This window comes from Pinus tabuliformis, chromosome Q (assembly GCF_031772625.1).
Source record: "Pinus tabuliformis cultivar Carrire ecotype Pingquan chromosome Q, CPIR1, whole genome shotgun sequence".
Taxonomy (NCBI): Eukaryota; Viridiplantae; Streptophyta; class Pinopsida; order Pinales; family Pinaceae; genus Pinus; species Pinus tabuliformis.
Window position 1 is genome coordinate 173,430,494 of NC_142296.1, and position 23,997 is coordinate 173,454,490.

The window sequence follows — 23,997 nt, forward strand, 5'->3', positions numbered from 1 at the left end:
AATGAAGCCCTTGGGAAAGGTCAAATTTGTGACTTTCCGAGAATGACTAGGAGTCATGGAGAGACTCTCTCCTGAAGGTCCTATATGATATGAACATTGAGCTCTGGGAACTCCAGGGGGCTTGGGGGTACATCGTGGAGCATTGAGCAACCATTCCCCTAGTGGTCTGATATGTAGGAAGGATGTGTGGTTTATCCTTCTCCTGCTGAGACACATTCATAGGGTGAGTGGTTCAACCTTCCGCTAGTGATTTGTTGTGTATAGGGTGAGTGGTTCAGCCTTCCCCTAGTGATTTGTTGTGTACAGGGTGAGTGGTTCAGCCTTCCCCTGGGATACCCTGTGGCAACATGTAGGCAGGATGAGTGGTTCATCCTTCTTCTGCTGAGACATCCTACCCATGCAGTCTGGGACTCATGGGAAGTACCTCCCATATGGCCAATGAGTAGGGAAATGAGGATATGGACCATAGTAGTACCGATGGACGCATCATGTTACTACTGTACTCCCTATGCTAGGATGATATTGATCTGGGATCAATTGGAACTGACTTCGGGTCAGTAAGAGTGATATAACTCACTCTCTTTTGGAACTGATTTCAGATCAGTAAGAGTGGTATGATATACTCTCTTTATTTGGAACTGATTTTGTATTAGTAAGAGTGTTTTGACACTCTCTCTTTATTGGAACTGACTACGGGTTAGTAAGAGTGTAATGAGACACTCTTTTATATGGGATTGACTTCAAGTCAGTAGAGGACGACATTCTCGATCACTTCTTCTTCTTCATAGTTCAGTAGAGCAGAGCAGTGCAGGGCATTGATGGCAGAGATAGTACAATCTAGTAGATGGATTAGCAGATGGAGTTCCCTAGCTGAGAGGGAGTTTTAAAATTGGCAACTAGGGCCAAACTCCATGTGGATCTACTTATTCATGGTAGTTGATATTTTTCATGGATTCCTCTCGTCGAGAGATGTAGGATTGATCTAAAGATCATTCGATTCCGACATGTATTCACGGAGATATTAATTTATTTGTGTTATGGGACAATTCGTCAAGGTCGGCCAGTGACCAAATTGCCCCCACTTGTGCTGAACGTTTTACTATAAATAGAGGTGGCCTTCAAGTCATTTAGTCACTCATCTCTTGTGATTTTCTTCTCCACTTGTTTGTGTTTTGGTGGAAGGAGAAGACCCTAAGAGAATATGCTGGCCTAATGATACCATAACACTGCCATGGAAAGCCCTAATTACAGTCAGGGAGAAGCCCTAGATGAGGAAGAGAAAAAGGTCTTCTAGGAGTGCCTACGCTGCTCTATATTACAGTAAATGTAGCCAACCTTGTGGACGTTGTCTTAGAGAAGGTACAACCATGCCCCAGCTGTAGAGAAAAGAAGTAGCTCTCGCATGTCTGTTACATGACTGTCTCACATATGGTATGACTGCATCCATATGTCATAATCTCTGGCCCACATATGGAATAATCGGTGACTTGCTAAAAAGCACAGTCACGCTATTGTATAAACTCGCATTGTACTCTGTTTGCATTTTATATTATCATCATACTGTGTATGGCATGGTATGGCAAACAACATATGGCAGACAATGTTTCTTTGACATGGCAAACAATGTCATGGTATGGCAAATAACATGTATATACATGATATGGAAGACAGTGCTTTGACATGACAGACAGTGTCATGGTATGGTAAACAACATGTATATACATGATATGGAAGACAGTGCTTTGACATGGCAGACAGTAAACAACATGTATATACATGATATGGCAGATAGTGCTTTGACATGGCAGACAATGAACAACATGTATATACATGGTATGACTGACGAAATTTTGGTATGGCAGACAGTATATATATTATATGACATGGCAAACATAGTATCCATGACAGGGTAGTATCTCCAGTGACATGATATAGTAGACGTGGCAGACAACTTGATGTATCACGATCCACAATATGTATTCTTTGTTTCTCTTGATCGATACACTTTGTTTCTCTATAATATGGTTGGCATCAAGATGCTTTGGTTTTCTTTAGATATTACATCAATTTAGATTGCTCCTCTGTATGGGAAGCATCATTGTATGGAGAGACCTAATTGCAGTTCACCGCTGGGCTAGGCCACCAGCCATAGCCAACAATGGAGACCTTTTTAGGCGCTGTGTTCATAAGCAGTCCTATAGTGCAGCAACATGATGGATGCAGCAGGATAGGCATAATAATGAAGTACAACACCGTGGTAATAAATGGTGTAGCTTATTGCACAGTGACAGTGGTGCAGATTAGTGCAACATGTTGAGATGCAGCACAGTGATGAGAACAACTCTGTGATGGGTGTAGCATGGTGATGGAATCACCTTGGAGAATCAGTTGAAGCAATATGCGTTTACTTGAGTTCAGATCAACTACCTCATGTGGTATCTTCTTAGTGAAGATCTCTGCTCTTATTTTGATAAGTCAAATTGTTTACTTCTGATGTATATGTACTATCTCTCTCTTTGCTGAACTATTGAAGAACATAAGAAGAATTGATCAAGGGTTTCTCAACATTGGGGTTTGTCCCTGGCTAGTGCCACATCTTGTGTTCTCTTGTCTTGGCTTGTTTTATGCGATTTATGTTTATGTTCTATCTGCATTTTACTATCATGCTAAATGTGATTGTAATTTGGAATAGATATTAAGCTAATATGGAAAATTGAAGTAAATTTGCTCTCAGCATAGAACATACCTAAACTTAACAAATATCGGTCATGGAACCATCGAAATTGTGACATATCCACCATGTAAAGAGCGATCATCATGCAATAGAACCTTTGAAAAATCTCCTCCACCTTGTGTTTTGAATGATAAATCTAATGTGCTCATATTGGGTACCAATTGTAACATCATTCCACTGGACTGTTGGTGCTTATACTGGAAGCCTGGAGTTATGATCACAATCTCCTCATGCAATATGAGGGGTATTAGGTTGCAGTCTATATAAACTTATATTACCAAATTATAAATAGATGTGAAGGGTGAAGATGGGTGATTTGTAAACTGCCATGGATATTTTGCTGGACATTTTTTCACAATAGATATGATAAAATTATGATTAAAATCCGAAATCCACACTGAGGGTTTATTTCTCCTTAGATTTCGGGATCTATAAATTACTGTTTATTGCATATACATACTAATTATAATTATGCAGAAAATAGGGAACAACTAGATAAAACTCACAAACCACTAATTAACACAAGATATACTCTGGGAAACCGTTTTGGAAGAAATGCAGCTGGAAGGTGAGGCCACTCTGCGCTCATTCTCTGAATGGAAAATGGATGCAGGTACAAAGAAGTGAGGCTTGTGGTAAGTGGGCTGCTTAAATGCACTATTCCTCTCCATTTGCTCTCTCCCTATCCACTCACGGCTACTTTGCTCATCTATGGAACAAAATGCACTTGAATAAAATGGAACCCCTTTTCCTCCTAGTGGTTCGGTTATAACACAGTCCAATCATGATCATGTGGTTAGCCCCTTTTACATGAATAATAGGGGCTGACCTGGCATCCTCTTGAATTATGGTGGTCAAAACAAGGTGGTCAACTTCCAAGTGGCATAATTTTTGCATATAGACTCCAATGGAGTCGATTCTTGCTTTGTTGGAATGATATGAGTGCGTATATTAACATGAAAATGTGTCGCACTTAAGTGGCAAAGTTTTAACCCAACAAATGCAGTTTGATGCCTAAATATGCTCCCGGAAGGTTTCAAACCCCAATTTGCCAAATTGGGTCTTTTCGGTAAAAATGGTCTTGTGAGCTGATTCCTCCATTTTTTCTACTTTGAAAGCATCAAGATGGATGACCAACAATGTAGTGATCCAATTTGGATCACTGGGGGCACAAAGAATGATTTCCTCTACATTTCTCTTTTTGGGCCAAGTAAAACAAACATCATGTAATGTGACTTAACCTATGTTATGGAGTTTTAGTGTCTACATGTTGAGATTTCATTAATTCTAAGACTGCTTTGTAAAGTGTGCAACAATATTGATAGACAGACTTGTAACTGGATGGGACAAAAGCTTAACAGAGTGAACCTTGGTAGAGAATTCTGTACATCTTTCCCAATTGTTGTTTGCTGATGTTTTCATTAGCTTTTCAAAACATATCAGTGAGGTTGTCGAATTATTTCTTTGCGTCTATGCCATGCTTCTCTATTGGGTGCTCACAACATCTGTGTATTCTATCCTACTTTTAAAGTTATTATTCTCCACAAATCAATGTATGCTAGATAGAAGGTTTTGGCATTTGTATTTTATTCATTTGCGAGTCATGGTATCTCTGATCTAATTATCACTTGTATTGCTACTCTTCATAATATAAGATCTAGAGAGGCCATGTTCGTTATGTCAGCTGTGATAGCAGTTGCTTTTCTTGTTTATCATTCCCCTATTTGATTGTTCATGACAGGACCACCTGAGACATCATCACTTGTGGGCATTATAAACTGAATTTCAAACTCTAATTATGGAAAGTCTTTTATCTTCCAAATTTGGTCTTTTTTTGGAACCAAATAAATTTTTCTTTTGTAGGAATTTTGTAGGTGTGGTTTTCGTATAAAAGAAAAGGGATTTATAATTTCTTTATTGTTCTTGGACTTGTTTCCCATGTTCTTCATATTGCAAATGTTATAATATTAGATACTGAGAATTGCAATTTGGAATAAGATAAAGGTCTTTGATATGTTTTAATATACATTGAATAAATGAATCCCTTTTATTCATCTCTCCCATTGTTGACTTTTTAAATCTGATAGAGATTCATGTTGTTGTTTTACAGTCAGCAGCAATAATGGCAGTGGGACTTCTCTATCAGGAATCAACACATCCAATGACTATGAAAATTCTTCTTGTATGTATTTCATGTTAATAATCTTTGCAAAAGGTTCAGTTAATATTATTTATAGTTTTCCCTGCTTTCTGTGAATGAAAATTTTGTTCTTTGTTGTTCATGTATGGTGCTCAGATGCAAGTTATTCTGTATTTCGGGTTTGTTTGGAAAGAAAAGTTTTCCATTTATGTTCTATTCACTTCAATAGCATATGAATAATGAACAGTATTTCCTAGTAGCAATGAAGATACTATAAGAACTGGGCTGCTCACACCTGAAACACAAGGACAAGGGGAACACTATTTAATATGGCGACCATGGAATGCATGCCTATTCAATCAATTACAAGGATGCAATGAAGAGAATAGCCCTTAGTGCCTACACTCTTGAAATATTCTCTTGCACTTTGATCAATGTTAGTGTTCCACCTATTGTCGCTTTTTCTAGCACTTGTAGCACAAGTGCTTTAGGGGATATAGAAAGCTTCCTAGAGACAGCCTCTGGGTTGATTGTAGACCAGTGCCTAGGACATCTTAGATAGAGGAGTGCATGGAAGATTATTAGTGTGGGATTTCTGCAGCACTTCAATTGTCACGTGGTTTGAAACAAATAATAAAAGGGGGCTTGGTTCAATAGTCTTTCATCCAGGTAAACTCAAGCAGATACATGGATCCAAATACTCAGGGGTTAAGTCAGGCTAATCTTGAAGAGGAATGTCTTGTTCTAGTGGCTGACACACAACCATAAGCAACTTAATATTGAAGTTGTAGTAAAGCGAAGAGGAGAGAAAGGAGGGAATTCTATGCATAGGGTTGTGAACAATACAAAATCCTAAGCAACAATGTTCCGACAGAAATATGGAAGACTGAAGAGGCGAAATGGCAGGAATAGTGGAGCGCTAATTAAGGTCCCAAGATCTATACATCATGAATACATTTGTTACTAAATATCATATGTAAATTTGTGCTCATATAGGTATTGTAGGCTATTGAATAACACAAGTAAATCTATAATTACCACAGGTACTGTTACTACTTAGCAGCAAAATATACAACCATGAATAAAAATGAAACCGACAACTTCATTACACTATTTCAAAGGAAGAAGAACATATATGAAATGAGAGTTACAGAGGGGAAAAACATACTGCTTACAACCATGATTGGAATCACCAAAGAGTTTCATTAATCCTCAAAATGAGTCCAATTGACCAGTCCATTACATTTAGCGATATACAACTCAAGTCCCTCATGAACAAACAAATAGAACCAAAAATTGGAATCACAAAATTTGGACCACTGCGGGTGCAGAATTTCGGAACTTGTATTAAGTGTTTCTTCCCCCTATTTATAAGGAGAGGGAGAGCTTTGAATCAACAGTTACAAAATATCTCAGCCAAGGGCCAGTTGTCCAATTGACTAGCTGTCTTGGCGTGCGATAGCTCTGCAGCCCAAAATGATTGCAAAGGATTTGATTCCTTTCTTGAAAATACACAGAAATTACAGAATAGAAAAAAGAAAACAGAAAGATGATGGAGGAAGTATCCCTATGCCATTTCTCATATTGCCCCTGATTAGGCCATGTCTTTGCCTTGGTGTGCTTCTCCTGTTGCTCGATTAGTTCTTGTCGCTTTCACCTTAATTGCCTGACTTCACCACTCTCTGGCGTTGGTAGTGATCCACTGTGTTTGCTTGTTACAGAGAAGCAGAGATTGTCCTGGCAGACATTCATAGAATGATTGAGTGGAGCTCCATGCTGAGCCATTAAGTCTTTCTGAGTCCCATATCTCCATTTACTCTCCGAAGTTCTACAAGCGAAGCGGTCAAATTCATTCTTGTGGCTATTGTTATCTTGCGTTTCTTGTTATAGAGGCTTCCACAGGATCAACCCATATCGATTTCCCATTGCTCCATGCCTTCATTGAATGCCTCAGCTGTCGACCCATACGCTTTCAAAGCTCTGTACCATACTTTCGGAATATCACTGCATCATGAAAACAGTGAGCTCTGATGTCCCTTGGCCCCCTTTGGTTGAGCGCCTTATTGCAGTTCTCATTATATGACTAGGGGCCATGACCAGGAGCTTAGCCTTAAGGCGCTAAGGTCTTTAGACTCCTGCCGGGGCTATCGTTCCTTTGTAAACTATTCTCCGCCCCTGGTTCGTGAAGTCCTTCTTGACCGTGTGCTAGCCCACATATCAGAGCTCCTCAGTCGGCGTTTTCAAATCAGGGATTTAACTTGGAGTGATGCGATATCAGGTTTCGCCGATCACCAATCACCTTCTGCACTTAGCCCTTGGTTCTTTGGCTCTTTATGTGACCGCGGGCCAACGCCTGTATCAGACCCCTTTTATCGGGAGATCACAATTGGAGGTTTTACTATGGAGTTGCGACAATGCTCATCCTCCGATCGTCGATCGCTAATGTGACATCATCTTCACCTTGTGAGTGGTGACACATGTCGCCCTGTTTTGGCCCCTTATGACCCTCAAAATGCTGAATCTGCATGCCATGTGTCTGCTGCACTACCACATCATGGTGATGTCAGCACCACCGTGTCTTTATCGGATCCAATAATATTCTGCCACATGGCCCCCCTGGAGGAGAGCGAAAGGGCCCGTCTACCCCTAGTTTTGCATCGATTTCCTTTGTCACACTTTTCGAGGTGCTGCTCGACACTTTACATTGTTGGCTTTTTTCCCGGCTATTTCTTTAGGGTGGTCTTTTGCGGACTGCCGAGACCTCTGACTACCGATTTGCGGGATTCCTCCTTAAGACATTTTCTCCTTGGCTTCCAGTTTTCAAGGGCAACTTCGATTTGTTATAACTTCTGATTCTAGGGTCCATTTGAGGAGTTCCATATGTCTTTGGAAAGCTAATTCCGAGCTTTACCCATTGGAGGAGGTTCGATCAATCTTTGACTGCTTCTGTGACCCTACAGATGGCTGCAAACTCTTCTGTTCTTTTGTACTTTGGTTAGCTGGAAACAAATTTTGGAGTGAGTGACAACACCACCCATGGAAACTGTTGCCGCAAAATCTAATAGGCTTTGGAGAGGGAAACCCTACAAGGTATAAACTAGACCTGTTAGCAATGATGGGGTAGTGGCCCACTACCACCATTGCCAAAACCCCGAACTCTTTACGGACTTTGACTGATGTAAGGAGTCTTGGTAGGAAAGAGATCACTTATAATAGGTATTCTAGGGTTGAATTATGAAATAATATTGCTAGGAGTCTTCAAGAAAGACACAATTTTGGTTCAAGGCTTCACAAAGAAGCAATTCGCTTTTAATGGAGATACCTAGAAATGGAGGCACAAGACCTAGAGTTTCATTGATTTGACGAGTTGTTGGAGTAACTCAAGGTCAAGGCAAGCAGAAAATGTTTCTTACAATGTATATTAGCTAAGCTAAGGCTCATGAAACCTTCAAGAAAGTCCTTAAATTGAGGGTAGAAAAACTAGGGTTTCCCTTTTAGGGAAAACAACTAGGGCATGAGAATTTATGGATGAAATTGAAGTGGATGCCCACCAAATTGATATTTTTTTGTGGCAAACCCTATCTACTTGATGTTTAGGCTCTCCGACCATGAAAATACCTCCTCCCTAAAATTTCACCCTAAACCCTAGTTCTCTATGTTGGCCTTGAAAGGACCGATTTTTAGAGGGAAGAAAAATGGATTAAAGTAAGAGATGATCATGAAACAACTTAACTGTGCCTTTTGCTTTGGGAGAATGGAGTCAAGGATGATATATGATAGTCAAACTTGTTCCTAAGGAGGTCGAAATTTGATGCCCTAGCAAGCAAATTTCAAGCATTTACCCACTCAATGAAAAAATGGACTTTTATAAATTATGGGAGAGCTTCAATGAGTTCACCACTAGGACTACTCAATACATGTTGTACATGAGTAATGCATGCAATATTCTCATCTAGATAACAACATTAATTATTTTTCAACAAATTAGGGCACAAATTTGCATGACATGGAATAAATAATTCCATACGTTAGACATAGAAAAATGAGTCTTCAATAAATTAGGGTTCTTACAACTTGCAAGAATTCCTTCCATTATGCCAAAGAATAGCTCCAATGAATATCCAAGATTAACTCCAAATATCAAAATGCATCTAAAGATTCTAATTCATCCACAAAAGAGCAAGCCGAGTTTTCTCTATGAGGTCGAATGCCAAGTGTGATGATGATGAGAGATCAAATGAGGTCTCTCCAATATATATGTGCTTTAACATAACCTATTTTAACCTACAAGCCCCTCTAGTAATAAAATAATGTGCAAGAAGACGCCTACGTCACAAGTCGATCTAGTAGCTTTTACAAATTTAACTTTATCTCTACAAATGCTAGCTGAAATGATAGCGTCATGCTTGTGTGCGCTGCTAGGAGGCTGATATTGAGGCCTTTTGGTGCCATAACAAGTGTAGAAGGCCTCTAAAATCAAGATCTAGGGGTTGACCCCTTTTTCTTCGTGCAAATCATCGTGTGGCCCCAAATTGGTTTTGGGGCACAAAACAGGGTCTCATGGGTCTCCAAGTGACAAAATGTTTGTTTCTTCTCCAATGTTGAGGGCACTGAAGATGGTGTTAGCCTTCCTATGTCTCATGAGACAAACCTCATTTGGGCCTTGGATCAGCTGCAACAACATATATATAATATATGCTAAGCTGATTGGGGGCAAGCTGGTCCAAGTGCATCATCCCATGAATAATATAGGGCAAAGTGCATATGCTGTGGGTGCTGAAGGTACCCATGGCTATGAGTAATTCTCTACAACTGTTCGGAGTCCCATGGCTCTCAACGCATATTCAACATGGTGTTGACTTTTGTAGCATCGAATGTGCTCTAGCCTCGAAGTTTTGCAGAGAGGCTAAGACACATGCATTCTCAACACCGAGAAATCGTTTGGGAAAATTCCACCTAGAGATGGTTTAGTGAAAATAATTAATCATTTTTAATGTATTCCTAAGTCTAAACTTAGGAAATGTGATTAATTAAAGGGTGTTAATTAAATCTGGTGTGGATCTTCTAGATAAAGACGAGGATAAACTCTCAGTTAATCTTAGCCCTTGATTATGTTTTAATCTTGGTCGTTTACGAGAGATTATAAGAAGGAGATTGATGGGAACTTGGAGAACACACTGAGATAGTGAGATCTAGAGATCGAATTCTCAAGAGTAGCAGCGTTGAGTTGCCAGAGAGAGATCGAGTGATCTTCTTGTAGTGAGGGGCAGGGATAGTAGACCGGAGTGGATTTTTCCAGTCCTGGTGGGTGCAAGACGGAAAAGGCATTGAAAAGTCTAGAGAGGCAGCGTAGTGCCACATAGAGGCAACACAGTGCTTCAGAGGGAGTCCACAATTTTGTTGAGGAGTAGTCGAGATCCAGTGCCAGAAGCTGGGGTGTGAGTCCGGAAGGCCAGGGAGTCGAGTTTCCAGTGGGTAGAAGATCAGAAGGAGAGGGTGACGCAGTCCCTTGAGTTGTGACGGAGAGGGTGACGCAGTACCTTGAGCTGTGACACAGTGACTGCGTGAGAACACATAGAGACTACGTAGAGGTAGCATAGGGCAACTCATCCTGAGTCTGGATCAGTGTCAGATCTTCAATGACAGTGTCAGATATTTTCTCACTACCTCTTTGCTAGTTTATTCTCTGTATTAGATAGCTAGTTTGGGCATCCAATGATTTGTACTCAGAAACTATTGCTTAATAATTAAAATCCTCAGCTGCGGTACCAGTTTTCCCACAATTGGGTTTTTCCGGGGAAGTTTGTCCAAAAAAAACGGTGTAATTGTGTGTGTTTATTTATCTCTTGTGCAGTATTTTGTTTCTGTAGTATTTTATGTTGTGAAGGTTGCAGAAGATTTTATTTCGATGTTTACTATGTAATACTATAAATAACTTGATTCAGAAATCAACAAGTAGGAGAAATTTAATCAGTTGTTGCAGTAGGGATTCAGGTCACCGAATTTTCACACATGGCCAAATGTAGCTCCCATATTTCATGTAGCTCTTTGTCTCCCTTCAACATGGTGCTGCTAGCACAATGTGTATTTTCTTGGAGGCCTTTTCATTACATTATGTAATCTGTGATTGTAATCTATGGATTTCGTTCCACTCTACTGCATGTTCTTATTCCTAGGATGCTCTTTGTGTCAAATTTTCAACATAATTTCATACATTTGTACCAACTCCTGTAATGGTTAATTTAATCTTTACATGCAACCTTTATCTGTTCTTTTAACATTTAAGCTTAGCACATGGTTTTTACAACTTCCCTCAATTGTTGTGCGACCTATGCATGAGATCCTCAATGCTCAATATAATGGTCCCTTGCCATCTGTGGTTGTCAATATGTCCCTGTAAAGGACCTGGACCTTAGTTAAGTTGCCCAGACCTATAGGTGAAACCACTTGCCAATCACATACAATATCACATGCTGCAACTTTCATCATCATGTACATTAATCATTAATACATCTAAGTGAACCAAGCTCGAAAGAAATGGGCATAATAACACTTCATATGTGGCTTCTCTTCCAAATTTGGGGCCTTAGTCATTTAATGGTGTTACCTCCCTAGGTAGGAGTGGTTAATAAATGACCCCAGTAGGTGTTCCCAAACCCCAAAGGGAAGTGACATGTCCTCAGTCCACCCTTCAATTGAGAGTTGCCATGTGAATAATAATGGAACAAAGGGGAAAATAATTCGATGAACAAGTCCCATGGTCAAAGTGACCAACTATGATGGAATACCTTGTCTTGGGAGGGAGCAATCGTGGATGCATGAGTTAACTCTGCCTTTGTATTTCCACCTCTCTCTATAGCCTTTTACTCTTTCTTAAGTTTTCCTTGTATTATTGCTCGTAGCTCAAGGAATGAGAACTTGCTTTGTATGCTGTATAGTAGTTATTAGACCTTTAAGATGGGGCAGTTCATCGCCCATCAAGGGTTGTGACATGCAAGGGTTCCTTATTTTCCATGAGATAAGGCAACCTTGGCCCAAAATGTGGGTGATGGCCATATGATAGAGGTAAAGTTCATGCTTGGCTTTTGCCCACTTGCTAATTTGCAAGTCTCGACCATCTTTTGCATTTTGATTTTTCTTGTGGCCATCATATGCTCTTTTCTTTTCTTTTAGCTGCCTTAACCTCCCAGGGTGTGTTACTTGTAACACACCCCCTTACATTCCTGAACCTAAGGTGGTTAATAGGTAGACTCGACTCCCAAAATGCGGTTAAGAGAATGGGGTCTAGAAGTTTCTCAAGTTATTTCCTTGAGTTGTATATATATATATATATATATTTTATTTTGCAAGAGTGTAAGTGCATAGAATGGCATAGTTCCCTTGTTAAGTTGGTCTTCTTTCATGTATGCGTGCTCCAAACTATAGCATCATTCCTTTTATACATGAGTTTTGCAAGAATTTATGGAATAACATGAAATTGTGCACTCTCATTTCTGATTGCTAGCACCCTACTGCTGAACAGTTTGAGGTACAATGTCATGATGAACTCGTGATTCTACAGTTCAAAACCAGGTCTCATCCCTTTTTCCATTACGTTTCCTTCAGTTAAGAGACCCTAGAGACAAACATGAGAGTGCCCATCATAATTGTGGCAGCTAATTGAAAAAGTGGCACGACCACACATGGCCTATTTGATAGGTAGTCCATCGAAAGGAGTCAATTAGTGCATTTACGCAATTGTATGTTAACTAGATTGCAGTGAGTTTGTGGATCAGATTGCAGACTAGAGGTTGTTTTCTTTTAGATGGAGCGGGTGTAATTGCTTCCCTCTACTGACATTTGCATTGGCATTTTCCTCCCAACAAGCTAACCCATCCTTGCATGTCTGCTGAGTAATAGTAAGTAGAGAAGCTCTTAGAAAATTTTGCATCCAGACTTGTGATCTTGAACAAAGTCCTTGAAATCGATTTTGAAGGAATATAACTTAGTAACATACAAAGTTAGAGCACTGGCGTTGATTGATATATTGAGAACAAAGATTTATTTGCCTTTGCATTGTCATTCAGTTTCTTGGGTGCAGGTTACTCCAGAGGACACAACATCCCACCAATTTTGAACAATGTTGCAGGGCAGTTTACACTAAGAACTGCATCCTGAACATATGCCTTCTGGCCATTGTTGGGAGACAGGAATATTATAGATATCATAGACTAGATTTTCAGTTCCACAAAAGATCCGTGTTGGTGAAGCAAGTAGGATACTCACATGTGGTGGGTAACACCTGGCTCCAACTGGTGGTAGGTAACATCTATATACACTACCCATAGGTGGTGGTTAACATTTGGCTCCAACTGGGACATGAGCTCTCGGAAAAGTGCGCGTAGCTACTCGAACGGGAGGTCATGAGAACACCAACGATCTCTTGGTTACCGTAGCCCTGTTACCTACACATACACAGATAAGGCACATGTGGCAACATGTTTTTATGGTGTCTTATGATCACCCATGCTTAGTTTTAGGCCGTAAAAATCAACAGGAAAGAAAATATATGCAAATTTAATCTAAATGCAACTTAATTTATTGTGAGAAATATCATATGATGTTAGTTCTAATGAGAAAATCAGCATGCAATGCATCCTATCCTAACATGCATATAGTAAGGCTAATACTATGTGTGATCATAATTCCAGTACAACCAACATATCATGACATCAATATTCATATGTCTGATAGTATGATTACTCATGTAGCAAATCCAAAATCGAATGTGGACATAGTCACATGGAGGATGAAGCGGGTGGGAAGCAGGAAAATACGATCTCCACTCGAGGTAAAAGGAAACCCTAGGGGAAGGAAAATAAGTCAATCTAGAAGCTCAGGGCTTTCCCTCTAAGTACACAATGGTGGAATGAATGATCACTCTCAAGAACTCCCTATCAAAATCATTGTTTAAAATATTATGCTTTGTAGATGTCACAAGGTCGTGATGAAAGGAGAACGAAGGGTGAAGGAAGGAAGGAGTGCAACAAATAGGTTGCTCATGGTGATAGTCACATTGGAGAGGGGAGGTTGTGGAGTGATCATAATCATGAGGGTGTCTCAAAGGAGATAAAGTATATTCAATGAGGGGCTCTTCCTTGACACCATGCTCCTAAGGGGGAAAGGGCTCATGGTCACTAGAGATCATATGAAAAGGGGTGAGGGAATCACTTGTGGAAGACCTAAGAGGAAAAGGCGAAGGGGAGGGTGAAGTATTATATTTAATGGGTTTCCCTTCCCCAAAATCATAATCTAAACGCTAAAGTGATTTGAATATAGAATCATACTAAGGATAGGTGGAAGCCTTATCGATTTCCTTAATATCGAAGATTGGGTCTCTCCTAGAAAGAGAATCGATTACTTCCAACTACCCCTCTTCATGCAAGGGAAAATAATAATTCTTCTACCCAAGGGTGTCAATGGATATGTCATTGTGAATAATGCCTGAGAGAAAGGGAAGACCAACCTCAACCTCATCCTCCTTGTCGGTGTCGTAAATGTGAGCACAATCAAATTGAGGACCAACAATTTCCCATTTCTCCTTTTCAATGTGGAAGTAATCTCCAATGTTATCTTCCAAGGGGCTAATGGGATCACCTTCATCAAGGTTCTCAAAAGGAGAGTCATCAAGACTAATATCCTTGAGAAATTAAGGTTAGTCTCAACTTCATCTTCTGTAGACTCATTCTCCCCAACACATGTATTCTCAAAACCATCCTTTTCATCATGTGGACCCAAGAAGGAGTCAACTTCTTGCTCGTTATTTAGATTCTCAAAGCCTTCTCCAAGTTCTTCATCTTCATTAGTCGGCAAGCAAGATCTCTCTTCTTTCCTCTTCTCTTAAAGAATAATGGCTAAGGTATTTGTTACATGATTTTGGTAAAATGCTTCTCAGAGGAGAGCATTAGTAGCGTTCTCTTTATATTCAAATTTCATCTTATGAAGATTTTGTGAAATTTTTTGAATCTAACAAGTCAAAAATCCTACTGCAGTAAACTGATTTGCATTACCTAGTAGTGTTTTTCGTTTAACATGTTATTTTCAGAAATATTTAGAAAATATTAATGCAAATACACTGCAGCCTACACCAATATACAGATCAAGCACTGAAAAATAAATGAGACAAACACGCAAAGGACACACTTATTTTTGGACTAAACGTCCTCAGAAAAACCCAATGTGGGAAAATCGGTGCAGTAGCTCTAAGGGTTTTCTATTATTAAGTAGAAGTCCTGAATATGTAATATCCCTTACCAGAGATATCCCTCAAATACAAGCAAACTCCAGCCAGAGAAATAACAATAATGCATACATAGAATATAAGCAGATACTCGAGAAATGCAGAGAGAAATGCTAAACCATTTTATTATACTAAGTAATAGAAAGAGTACAAGAGGTGATCAGAAGGATAGCACCTCGACTTGCACAAGGCAAGTGAAGGAATACACTCAGAATGGTGATGAAATGGTCTCTCTCTGAACTGCGTCCAAACTGCCGGAGAACTGCTGTGCTGCTGTTATGGCTGGAATCAAATGATGATTTGGGGATGTTCCCCTCCTCAGAAAATGCTGAAACTCTGGAATCAGTGTTTGCTCAATAAACCCAGAAAAGCCCAGAAAACTTTTCTAAAATAGCTGACCCCAGAAAATCACCCCCTTGGGGATCTACGCAATCCCTCAAGGCTCTGCGCTGCTCCTGAAGAGAATCCTCCAAAACTCCACCTGAAACACTACCAAAATCCTCCAATATGCAAGGGTTGATCCCCTGCTCAATCTCCCAGCTCAAATCCTCCACAAGTGACAAAACCCAATCCGAAGCTCTACCCAAAAGAACTACGTCCTCCCCTCTCAAGATTGCGCAGTCATCAAAATACTTAGCTCCTCCTCAACTCCAGAAATCGCTCCTCCTGCGAAATACTGATGGAACTACCTTGGCCGAGCAGGTACTCGAAGTCCCCCGGGGCTAAGGGTGAGATCTCTGAACGGAGACACTCGATGCACTAAACAGTGCTGCAGACAGGCTAAACAACCAGCGTGCTCTAAGTCGAAGTGACTAGTTCAAATGCAACATAATCGAATGATCAAAATGAGGAGGTTCCTCTCTCCTTTATAGAGTTGGCCTCTCTTAAAACCCTAAGGCCACCACCTCCAATGTAGCCTCTCTCTTGCCACGTGTTCCTTCTCATCTGGGCAGTCCCTCCAAGTGTCTACGTGGGCCCGTTCTCCACGTGGTCCTTGGGCCCCCTTGGCTCCACTTTTAAGTTACAACGTTGTGCTATTAGGGACTTTATTTATAAAGTGAGTTATATCCCCCTTTGCGTACTTTTTTATTTATTAATAACTATAGAAGGCAAAATTGAGCAAAATCGAATATTCCAATTAGCCATGGCTAATTAGGAATATTATAGTCTCCCCCGACAAAATGTTGCTTGTCCTTAAGTAACTGAAGTGATGGATGCTGCAAAATTTTCTCACTCTCCCAAGTGGCATCCTCATCCAGTAAATTCTCCCATCTCACCAAGAATTCCCGGACCGTCCTGCTCCATAGTTGCCTCTCCCTGGTATCAATAATAGCCTCTGGCTGCAACACCAAATACCCCTCATCATCTGTGGGTGGTAGCTCATCTGTCACTGTCACTTGCTGCCCCAATGCCTTCTTCAGGCATGATACATGAAAAACGTTATGAATCTTGCTGCCTTGGGGCAGCTCCAATTCATACGCAACTTGTCCAATCCTGCGTATCACCCTATATGGCCCATAAAAGCAGGGCTTGAGCTTATCAGCTCCCTTCTGCTTCAGTGACGACTGTCGGTATGGCTGTAATCGTAGGTAGACCAAGTCCCCTACCTCAAACTATCTCTCCACCCGACCCTTGTCAGCATACAACTCCTGCTAGTTCTGCGTTGTAGCTATATTATCCTTGAGAGCTTGGAGGATATCCTGACTGTCTTGGATCCAAATCTTGGCTCTTGGGGCCTTGCTAGCACCAAACATCATGTCAGCAAAAGATAAAGTATGATATCCATACAAAGCATAGAATGGTGACATACCAATGGACATGTGATGTGTAGTGTTGTAGCAGTACTCCCCCAGATGCAGCCACTTCAGCCATGCTCGCTGCTGCCCACTGACATAGTTACGCAAGTAGCCCTCCAGCCACTTGTTAACTATCTCCATCTGCCCATCCGTCTGTGGGTGATAACTGATACTCGGTGTCAACTCCGTCCCCACCAACCGGAAAAACTCCTGCCAAAACCCGCCCATGAAACGGTTGTCCCTGTCACTAATGATGGTCTTAGGAAGACCATGTAGCCTGAAGACCTCTCTAAAGAACAACTCAACCACTTGTGCTTATGTGTAGTGTGCGGATATGGCAAAAAAATGTGCGTACTTTGTCAGTCGATCAACGACGACAAAGATCCAATCCTTGCCCTGCACCATGGGCAACCTTGTGATGAAGTCCATCGAAATACTCTCCCATTTCCTCTCCGGAATGGGAAGAGGCTGCAATAATCCTACGGGATGGCTCATCTCCCCCTTGTTCCTCTAGCAAATATCGCACTCCCGGATATGCTGGAGTACGTTCTCCTTGAGGCCCTTCCATGAGAACCTCTCTCTAATGGCCCTGTAGGTTTTGGTAAACCCCTGATGACCGACCAATGGTGAATCATGTGATGCCTGAAGTATCTTCTTCTTGAGTTGAGATCCCTCTGTCAAGAAGATCCGGTCCCTATAGTAGATGATCTCATCGATCACCCTGTACCTGTCATCTGCCACCTGCCCATCCAGAATCTCACATGCAAATCTATCCTTGGAGTACTCTACTAAGGGTCGAGCCCCCCAGTTTGTGTCCAAGCTCATAAGAGACAACGTCGCTGGTCTACGTGAAAGGGCATCTGCTACCACGTTTTTCTTACTCTTGACATACTGAATGTCAAAATCAAACGCTTGGATCTTACTGATCCACTTCTGCTGCCTCTCCTGTAGTTGTTTCTACTCCAAAAAGAACCTGAGGCTGTTGTGATCAGTCCTCACCCTGAACCTGTTACCCACTAAATACTGCCGAAATTTGGCCAATGCATGCATAATGGATAGCATCTCCTTGTCGTATATAGAATACAACCTCTCATGCGGAAGGAGATTCCGGCTCTCAAAGGCTATAGGGTGACCTCCTTGCATCAATACTACGTCGATCCCCTCTCCTGACGCATCACACTCCAAAACAATTGGCTTCGAAAAATCTGGCAATACAAGCACTGAGCAGTTGCTCATAACCTCCTTGAGCCTATCAAAGGCTCACTGCGCTGTATCCGACCAACTGAATGCCCCTTCCTCGTCAAATCTATCAGGGGTACAACGAGCTGTGAGAAACTCTTGACGAACTTCCGGTAGTAAGTACAAATACCAATGAATCCCTAGAGTTCTGTCACGTTCCTCGGCTCCGGCCAATCTCTGATGGCCCTGATCTTCTCCTCGTGGACTCTCACTCTGTCCACTCCTATGATGTGTCCCAAGTACAACATCTCCGTCAACCCAAACTCACACTTGGAGAGCTTGGCATAGAACTGCTGCTCCTACAAGATGTGCAACACTGTCTCAATGTGCTGGAGGTGCTCCTCCCAAGTCTTGCTGTAAATGAGAATATCATCAAAGAACACCAATGCAAACTTCTTCAAGTGACTGCGGAAGATGTGATTCATGTAGGACTAGAATGTAGCTTGGGCATTGGTTAGCCCAAAGGGCATCACGAAAAACTCAAAGTGCCCATAGTGACACCTGAAGGCGGTCTTGGGAATGTCCTGCTCCCTCACGCGAATCTGATGGTACCCAGATCTCAAATCAATCTTTGAGAAGAACCAGGCTCCTTCCAATTCATCCATCAACTCATCGATCCTGGGTATGGGGTACCTGTTCTTCAAGGTCTTCTTGTTTATGGCCCTGTAGTCAATGCACATCCTTAATGTGCTGTCCTTCTTCTTCACCAACACCACGGAAGAAGCAAAAGGACTCGTGCTCGGCCGAATGTGCCCAAGAGCCAACAACTCCTGAATGGGCTACTCAATCTCATTCCGATAGGCCTTGGGATGCCTATAGGGGTAGTAATTAATGCCTGTATGCCCTGCTCAAGCTCAATGGTGTGCTCAAACCCCCGGTCCGGTGGCTGTCCCGGTGGAATCTCCCCAAACACTGTGGCATATTGGTCAAGGATGGACTGTATCTCTGGGTGCACCGTCTGCCCTATAGTCCCTGCCTCTGATGCATGCAGCTCCACTGCCCACTCTACGTCTCCCTTTCAGAAGACTGCCTCCATCCGATGAGCCAAAACAGTCTAAGGCGGATATGTGTGCTGTCCCCTTATCTTCTCATGCCTCCCTGTCTTCTCATCATCCCACTCCATCTCTAGGGCCTTCCAATCTGTCGTGACCTTCCCTAGAGTGATAAGCCACTGAACACCTAGTATCATGTTGGTGTTCGGAATATCGACCATGAACAAGTGGTCAGTCAGTGTGTAGGTGCCCATCGTCACTGATAACTTTGGAACATAACGAGCACACACCATGGTCTGATCTCCTAGGACCAAAATTGAAAAGCCATCGAAGCTCTCTGTCTGTATACCTCTCTGATCAACCATCTGTGCATCGATGAAGTTTTGGGCTGCCCCACTGTCAACCAAAACTGATACTCGCTGGCCACATAATGTCCCCCATACGCGCAACGTTAGATACTTGGGAACTCATCGCAATGCTGCAAGGGCCCCTCTGGTAGGTGTAAAGGTTGCACCACCTGCTGGTGGTGGTGGAGGTGGCAAAGGATCCTGCGCGGCATGACTATCTCCTACCTCCACATCATCCTCGTCATCCTCTTCCCTGCTGCTCTCGGAGAAGACCTCAATAAAATGTGCTTTGCTAGCAGCACATCTATGTCCCGGTGCCCACGGCTCCTGACAGGTAAAACACAACTGCTTCTTCTTCAACTCCCTCCTAGCATCATCATAAATCTGTGCTCGTCCTGGATTCCCCTTTGGAGGCGGAATCCTCACATCCTTCTCCTTAGGCAGGAAAGCCTGTCTCTGGGGGTAAGGTGCCCGGGACTTGGGTAAGGAATCCTGTAAGTCCTGGGTCTTGCTAATAGCATCCTGGAGTGTGGCTGGTCTAGTGGATCTGACTAGACCCCAAAGTGGCTTTGTTAACCCCTTAACAAACATGTAGATCCTCCGTGCCACGGATAGATCTGGCACCATCACTGAAATCCTCAAGAAGTCTGCAATGTAAGTCTCTGGGTGCCCGGTCTGTTTGAGCCTCGTCAACTCAACAAAGTGCTATTCCGGATCCCTCCAGTCAAACCTCTCCATCAGTCTCCTGGTGAACTCGACATATGTCGTCACTGTGGAGTGTCCGAGTGTAACCAACCCATGGAACCACCAGTTCTAGGCCTCACCATCCAAATGTAATGTCGCCACCTTGATGGCCTCTATCTCCGACATTTGGTTAAGCTGGAAATAAATGTCCAGCTTCTCCACCCAAGACTTTGCTGAACTGTTTGATGAGCCATCAAACGTAGGCAAGTGAAATCTACTAGCTGTGCGGTGGGTGTCTTCATCATGATAATGCTGGTATCCTCTGTGATGGTCACTGGGTCAACTATCCCGTTGGAGCTGAACAAAGTCTCTGAATGAGAGAGCATCCTTGAACTCCTGCCCATAGGCCTGGTACTCCACAAAATAATCGCCCATATGACTGGGCTCTGCCTCCTGCTGTGCTCCAGCCCCTATGTCTTCTCCTAGGAAAGTGGGCATGGTAGAGCGTATAGGGGCATGTGAGGCCACTTGCTGAGTAGTATCACGCTAAGTGGCACCCTGCTTTGGCAAATGGTGAGATGCACCCGATCCCTCTCCAACCTGGAAAACCCGTGGGCTCTCACGCGCTCTAGCCTCCACTGCCGTGAATCTTTGCCCCATCACCTCGATCTTCCTCGACAGATCCTACAGTGATTTGAGGACCATGTCTGCAAATTTCTTCCCGTCATCATCTGCCATCAAATCCTCCTGCTTTGCGTCCACCACAAGCTCCTCCTGTTATGTGTCCACCATTCGAACACAATCTCCCTCTTCGTAGGTGTTCTCCAACCTACGCTCAATATCTCTGTATTTCCTACCTCTATAACAGATGTAGGGCTTCTCCCTTGGTGTCATAGACTGCTATCTCCATAGGCTGAGCCAAATCTATGCTCTAATACCATTGTAATATGCCTTACCAGAGATATCCCTCAAATACAAGCAAACTCCAGCTAGAGAAATAGCAATAATGCATACATAGAATAGAAGCAAACACTCGAGAAATGAAGAGAGAAATGCTAAGCTGTTTTATTATACTGAGTAATGGAAAGAGTACAAGAGGTGATCAGAAGGATAGCACCTTGACTTGCACAAGGCAAGTGAAGGAATACACTCAGAATGGTGATGAAATGGCCTCTCTCTGAACTGCGTCCAAACTGCCGGAGAACTATTGTGCTGCTGCTATGGCTGGAATCAAATGAAGATTTTGGGTTTTTCCCCTCCTCAGAAAATGCTGAAAGTCTGGAATCAACCTCTCCTCAATAAACCCAGAAAAGCCCAGAAAGCTTTTCTAAAATAGCTGACCCCTGAAAATAACCCCCTTGGGGATCTACGCAATCCCTCAAGGCTCTGCGCTGCTCCTAAAGAGAATCCTCCAAAACTCCACCTGAAACTTTGCCAAAATCCTCCAATATGCAAAGGCTGATCCCCTGCTCAATCTCCCAGCTCAAATCCTCCACAAAACCCAATCCGGAGCTCCTACCCAAAAGAACTGCGTCCTCCCTTATGAAGACTGTGTAGTCATCAAAATACTCAGCTCCTCCTCAACTCCAAAAATCCCTCCTCCTGCAAAATACTGATGGAACTACCTTGCCCGCGCAGGCACTCGAAGTCCCCCGGTGCTAAGGGTGAGATCTCCGAACGAAGACACTCGATGAACTAAACAGTGCTGCAGACAAGCTAAACAGTGAGTGTGCTCTAAGTTGAAGTGACTAGCTCAAATGCAACATAATCGAATGATCAAAATGAGGATGCTCCTCTCTCCTTTATAGCGTTGGCCTCTCTCAAAATCCTAAGGCCACCACCTCCAACGTAGCCTTTCTCTTGCCACGTGCTCCTTCTCATCTGCGCAGTCCCTCCAAGTGTCTACGTGGGCCCGTTCTCCACGTGGTCCTTGGGCCCCCTTGGCTCCCCTTTTAAGTTACAACGTTGTGCTATTAGGGAGTGACTTTATTCATAAAGTGAGTTATGTCCCCCTTTCCTCACTTTTTTATTTATTAATAACTATAGAAAGCAAAATTGAGCAAAATCAAATATTCCAATAAGCCATGGCTAATTAGGAATATTACAGAATACAAATGCTGGTTGCCCTCCTAAAAAACCAGTGATAGAGAAATACAATGGCGGAAAACCTGAGTGGATTTTACCTCACTTCACCTGGCAGATTCCGGGTGGTCTGACAACAAAACTGGCTGGCCCTGACTACAACTGTGCTGCCCCTTCGCAGTAACTACGTGGGCTTGCACGAAGCTCTCTAAGGCTCTGTGTTAGCTCTTCGGCCCACTGCTTCAACTTTCCTAGTTGTTCCGACAGTTCCCAACAGTTTCAACTCTCTGTGTGGAAGGCAACTCTCTCCCTCTGCTCTGGCCCTTTTTGCTCTGTGTCAAGGCTGCGTGGGCCCAGATTGGCCCAGCATCAGCTCTCTTGTCTACTGCGCTGCCTCCACAAGCTTCTCTCTATCTCTCTGTCAGTATTCTTGAACTATCACTGCACCTCGGTTGCAAGATCTCCCCAATTGATTTCCCTTCTAAGAACTTGTCACCTCAGAAAATCAATTTCTTCAATCTCTTTGTGTGTCTTCTCTAACTGACCCAAAGCCTCCACTTATACTTTTCCTGTTGAGAAATCAACGTCCGAGATGAAGTTTCTAATCAACGACTAAGACTAAATCAGACTTGATCCTCGTGTCTTAGAAGCTTCTCACCCATATTTTCATTAATTCACTTTAATTATTTTAATTTCCTATGTTTTAACTTAGGCACCATTTAAAATAACTAATTATTTGAATAACATGCACTCCGGGTGAATTTCTTCAAATGATTAATGAGTCTTGGAGATCTCATGTGTTCTAGCCCCTCCACAAAATTTTGGAGCTAGAGCACATCCGACGCTACCCAAAAATCAAGACTTCCTCTTAGCGAGGAATGTGCTCTAGTAATACATCCCAGCAAAAGTATCACATTGATCCACGACATCGGTCCTCTGGACAGCTAATGCTCGGCTTGTTGCCCTTCATCCACTACGTTGATGCAATTTGTACTGCTGACCATGACACTGCCATTGTCACTGTTGCACCTATACTGCAACTCCTTCTCAATGTGCTGCATCATGCTGCCCATAGCACTACCACTGCTAATTGCTGCACTATAACCTAGTTGCTAAGAAATAAGCAACTGAAAAGCCACCCAAAAGCTGACATGTTGGTCAGTCTAGATGCCCCTGGATGCTGACCTCTGCTACTAATTTGTGTTGACCCTCTGATGCTACTGCGCTGTTGTTGTATCTACTCTGTGCCTTCTGGAATTTGCATTGTTGCAACATTCTACTGTGCTGCTTTAGGTTTTGGCGCTCTAGCTCTGCCACTGTTGCTCCATCATTGCTTGCACCAACTGACTCTCGTCATTCTGCTACTGCTATTAAGGGCTCCCATAGCCGTATGTGATCCAAGGGTTTGGACACCTCAAGGATCTTGCGTGTCATGTAGTGCTCCCGATTGCAACTTAATATCGCCCCACCTCTTTTCTATAGGTGCATGAGCACTCATGGCACAATCATCATCATCCTCTTTGTCAACTTGCGCTGGAGCAGCCTTTGAGTCAGCCTTCTCTTCTTTGCCCTTCTTCCGAGGGCACTGCATGGTGAAATGACCCATTTCTCCACATTTGAAGCATTTAACTTTGGATATGTCTTCCTTCTTTAGTTTCTGCTGCCCTTGCTGTCCCGCTGTTGTGAGAGTTGTGTTGCTGCTTC

General features: G+C 42.5%; 1 protein-coding gene across 1 annotated transcript in view; it reads left to right on the plus strand.

Moving 5' to 3' along the window:
* EMB2771 (E3 ubiquitin ligase) overlaps positions 1–23,997 on the plus strand; it is a 497,708-nt gene that overhangs the window by 306,431 nt on the left and 167,280 nt on the right. The window contains exon 20 of the mRNA XM_089384149.1: positions 4,845–4,916. Within this exon, the coding sequence (XP_089240275.1) occupies positions 4,845–4,916 (72 nt within the window). The remainder of the gene's footprint in view (positions 1–4,844; positions 4,917–23,997) is intronic.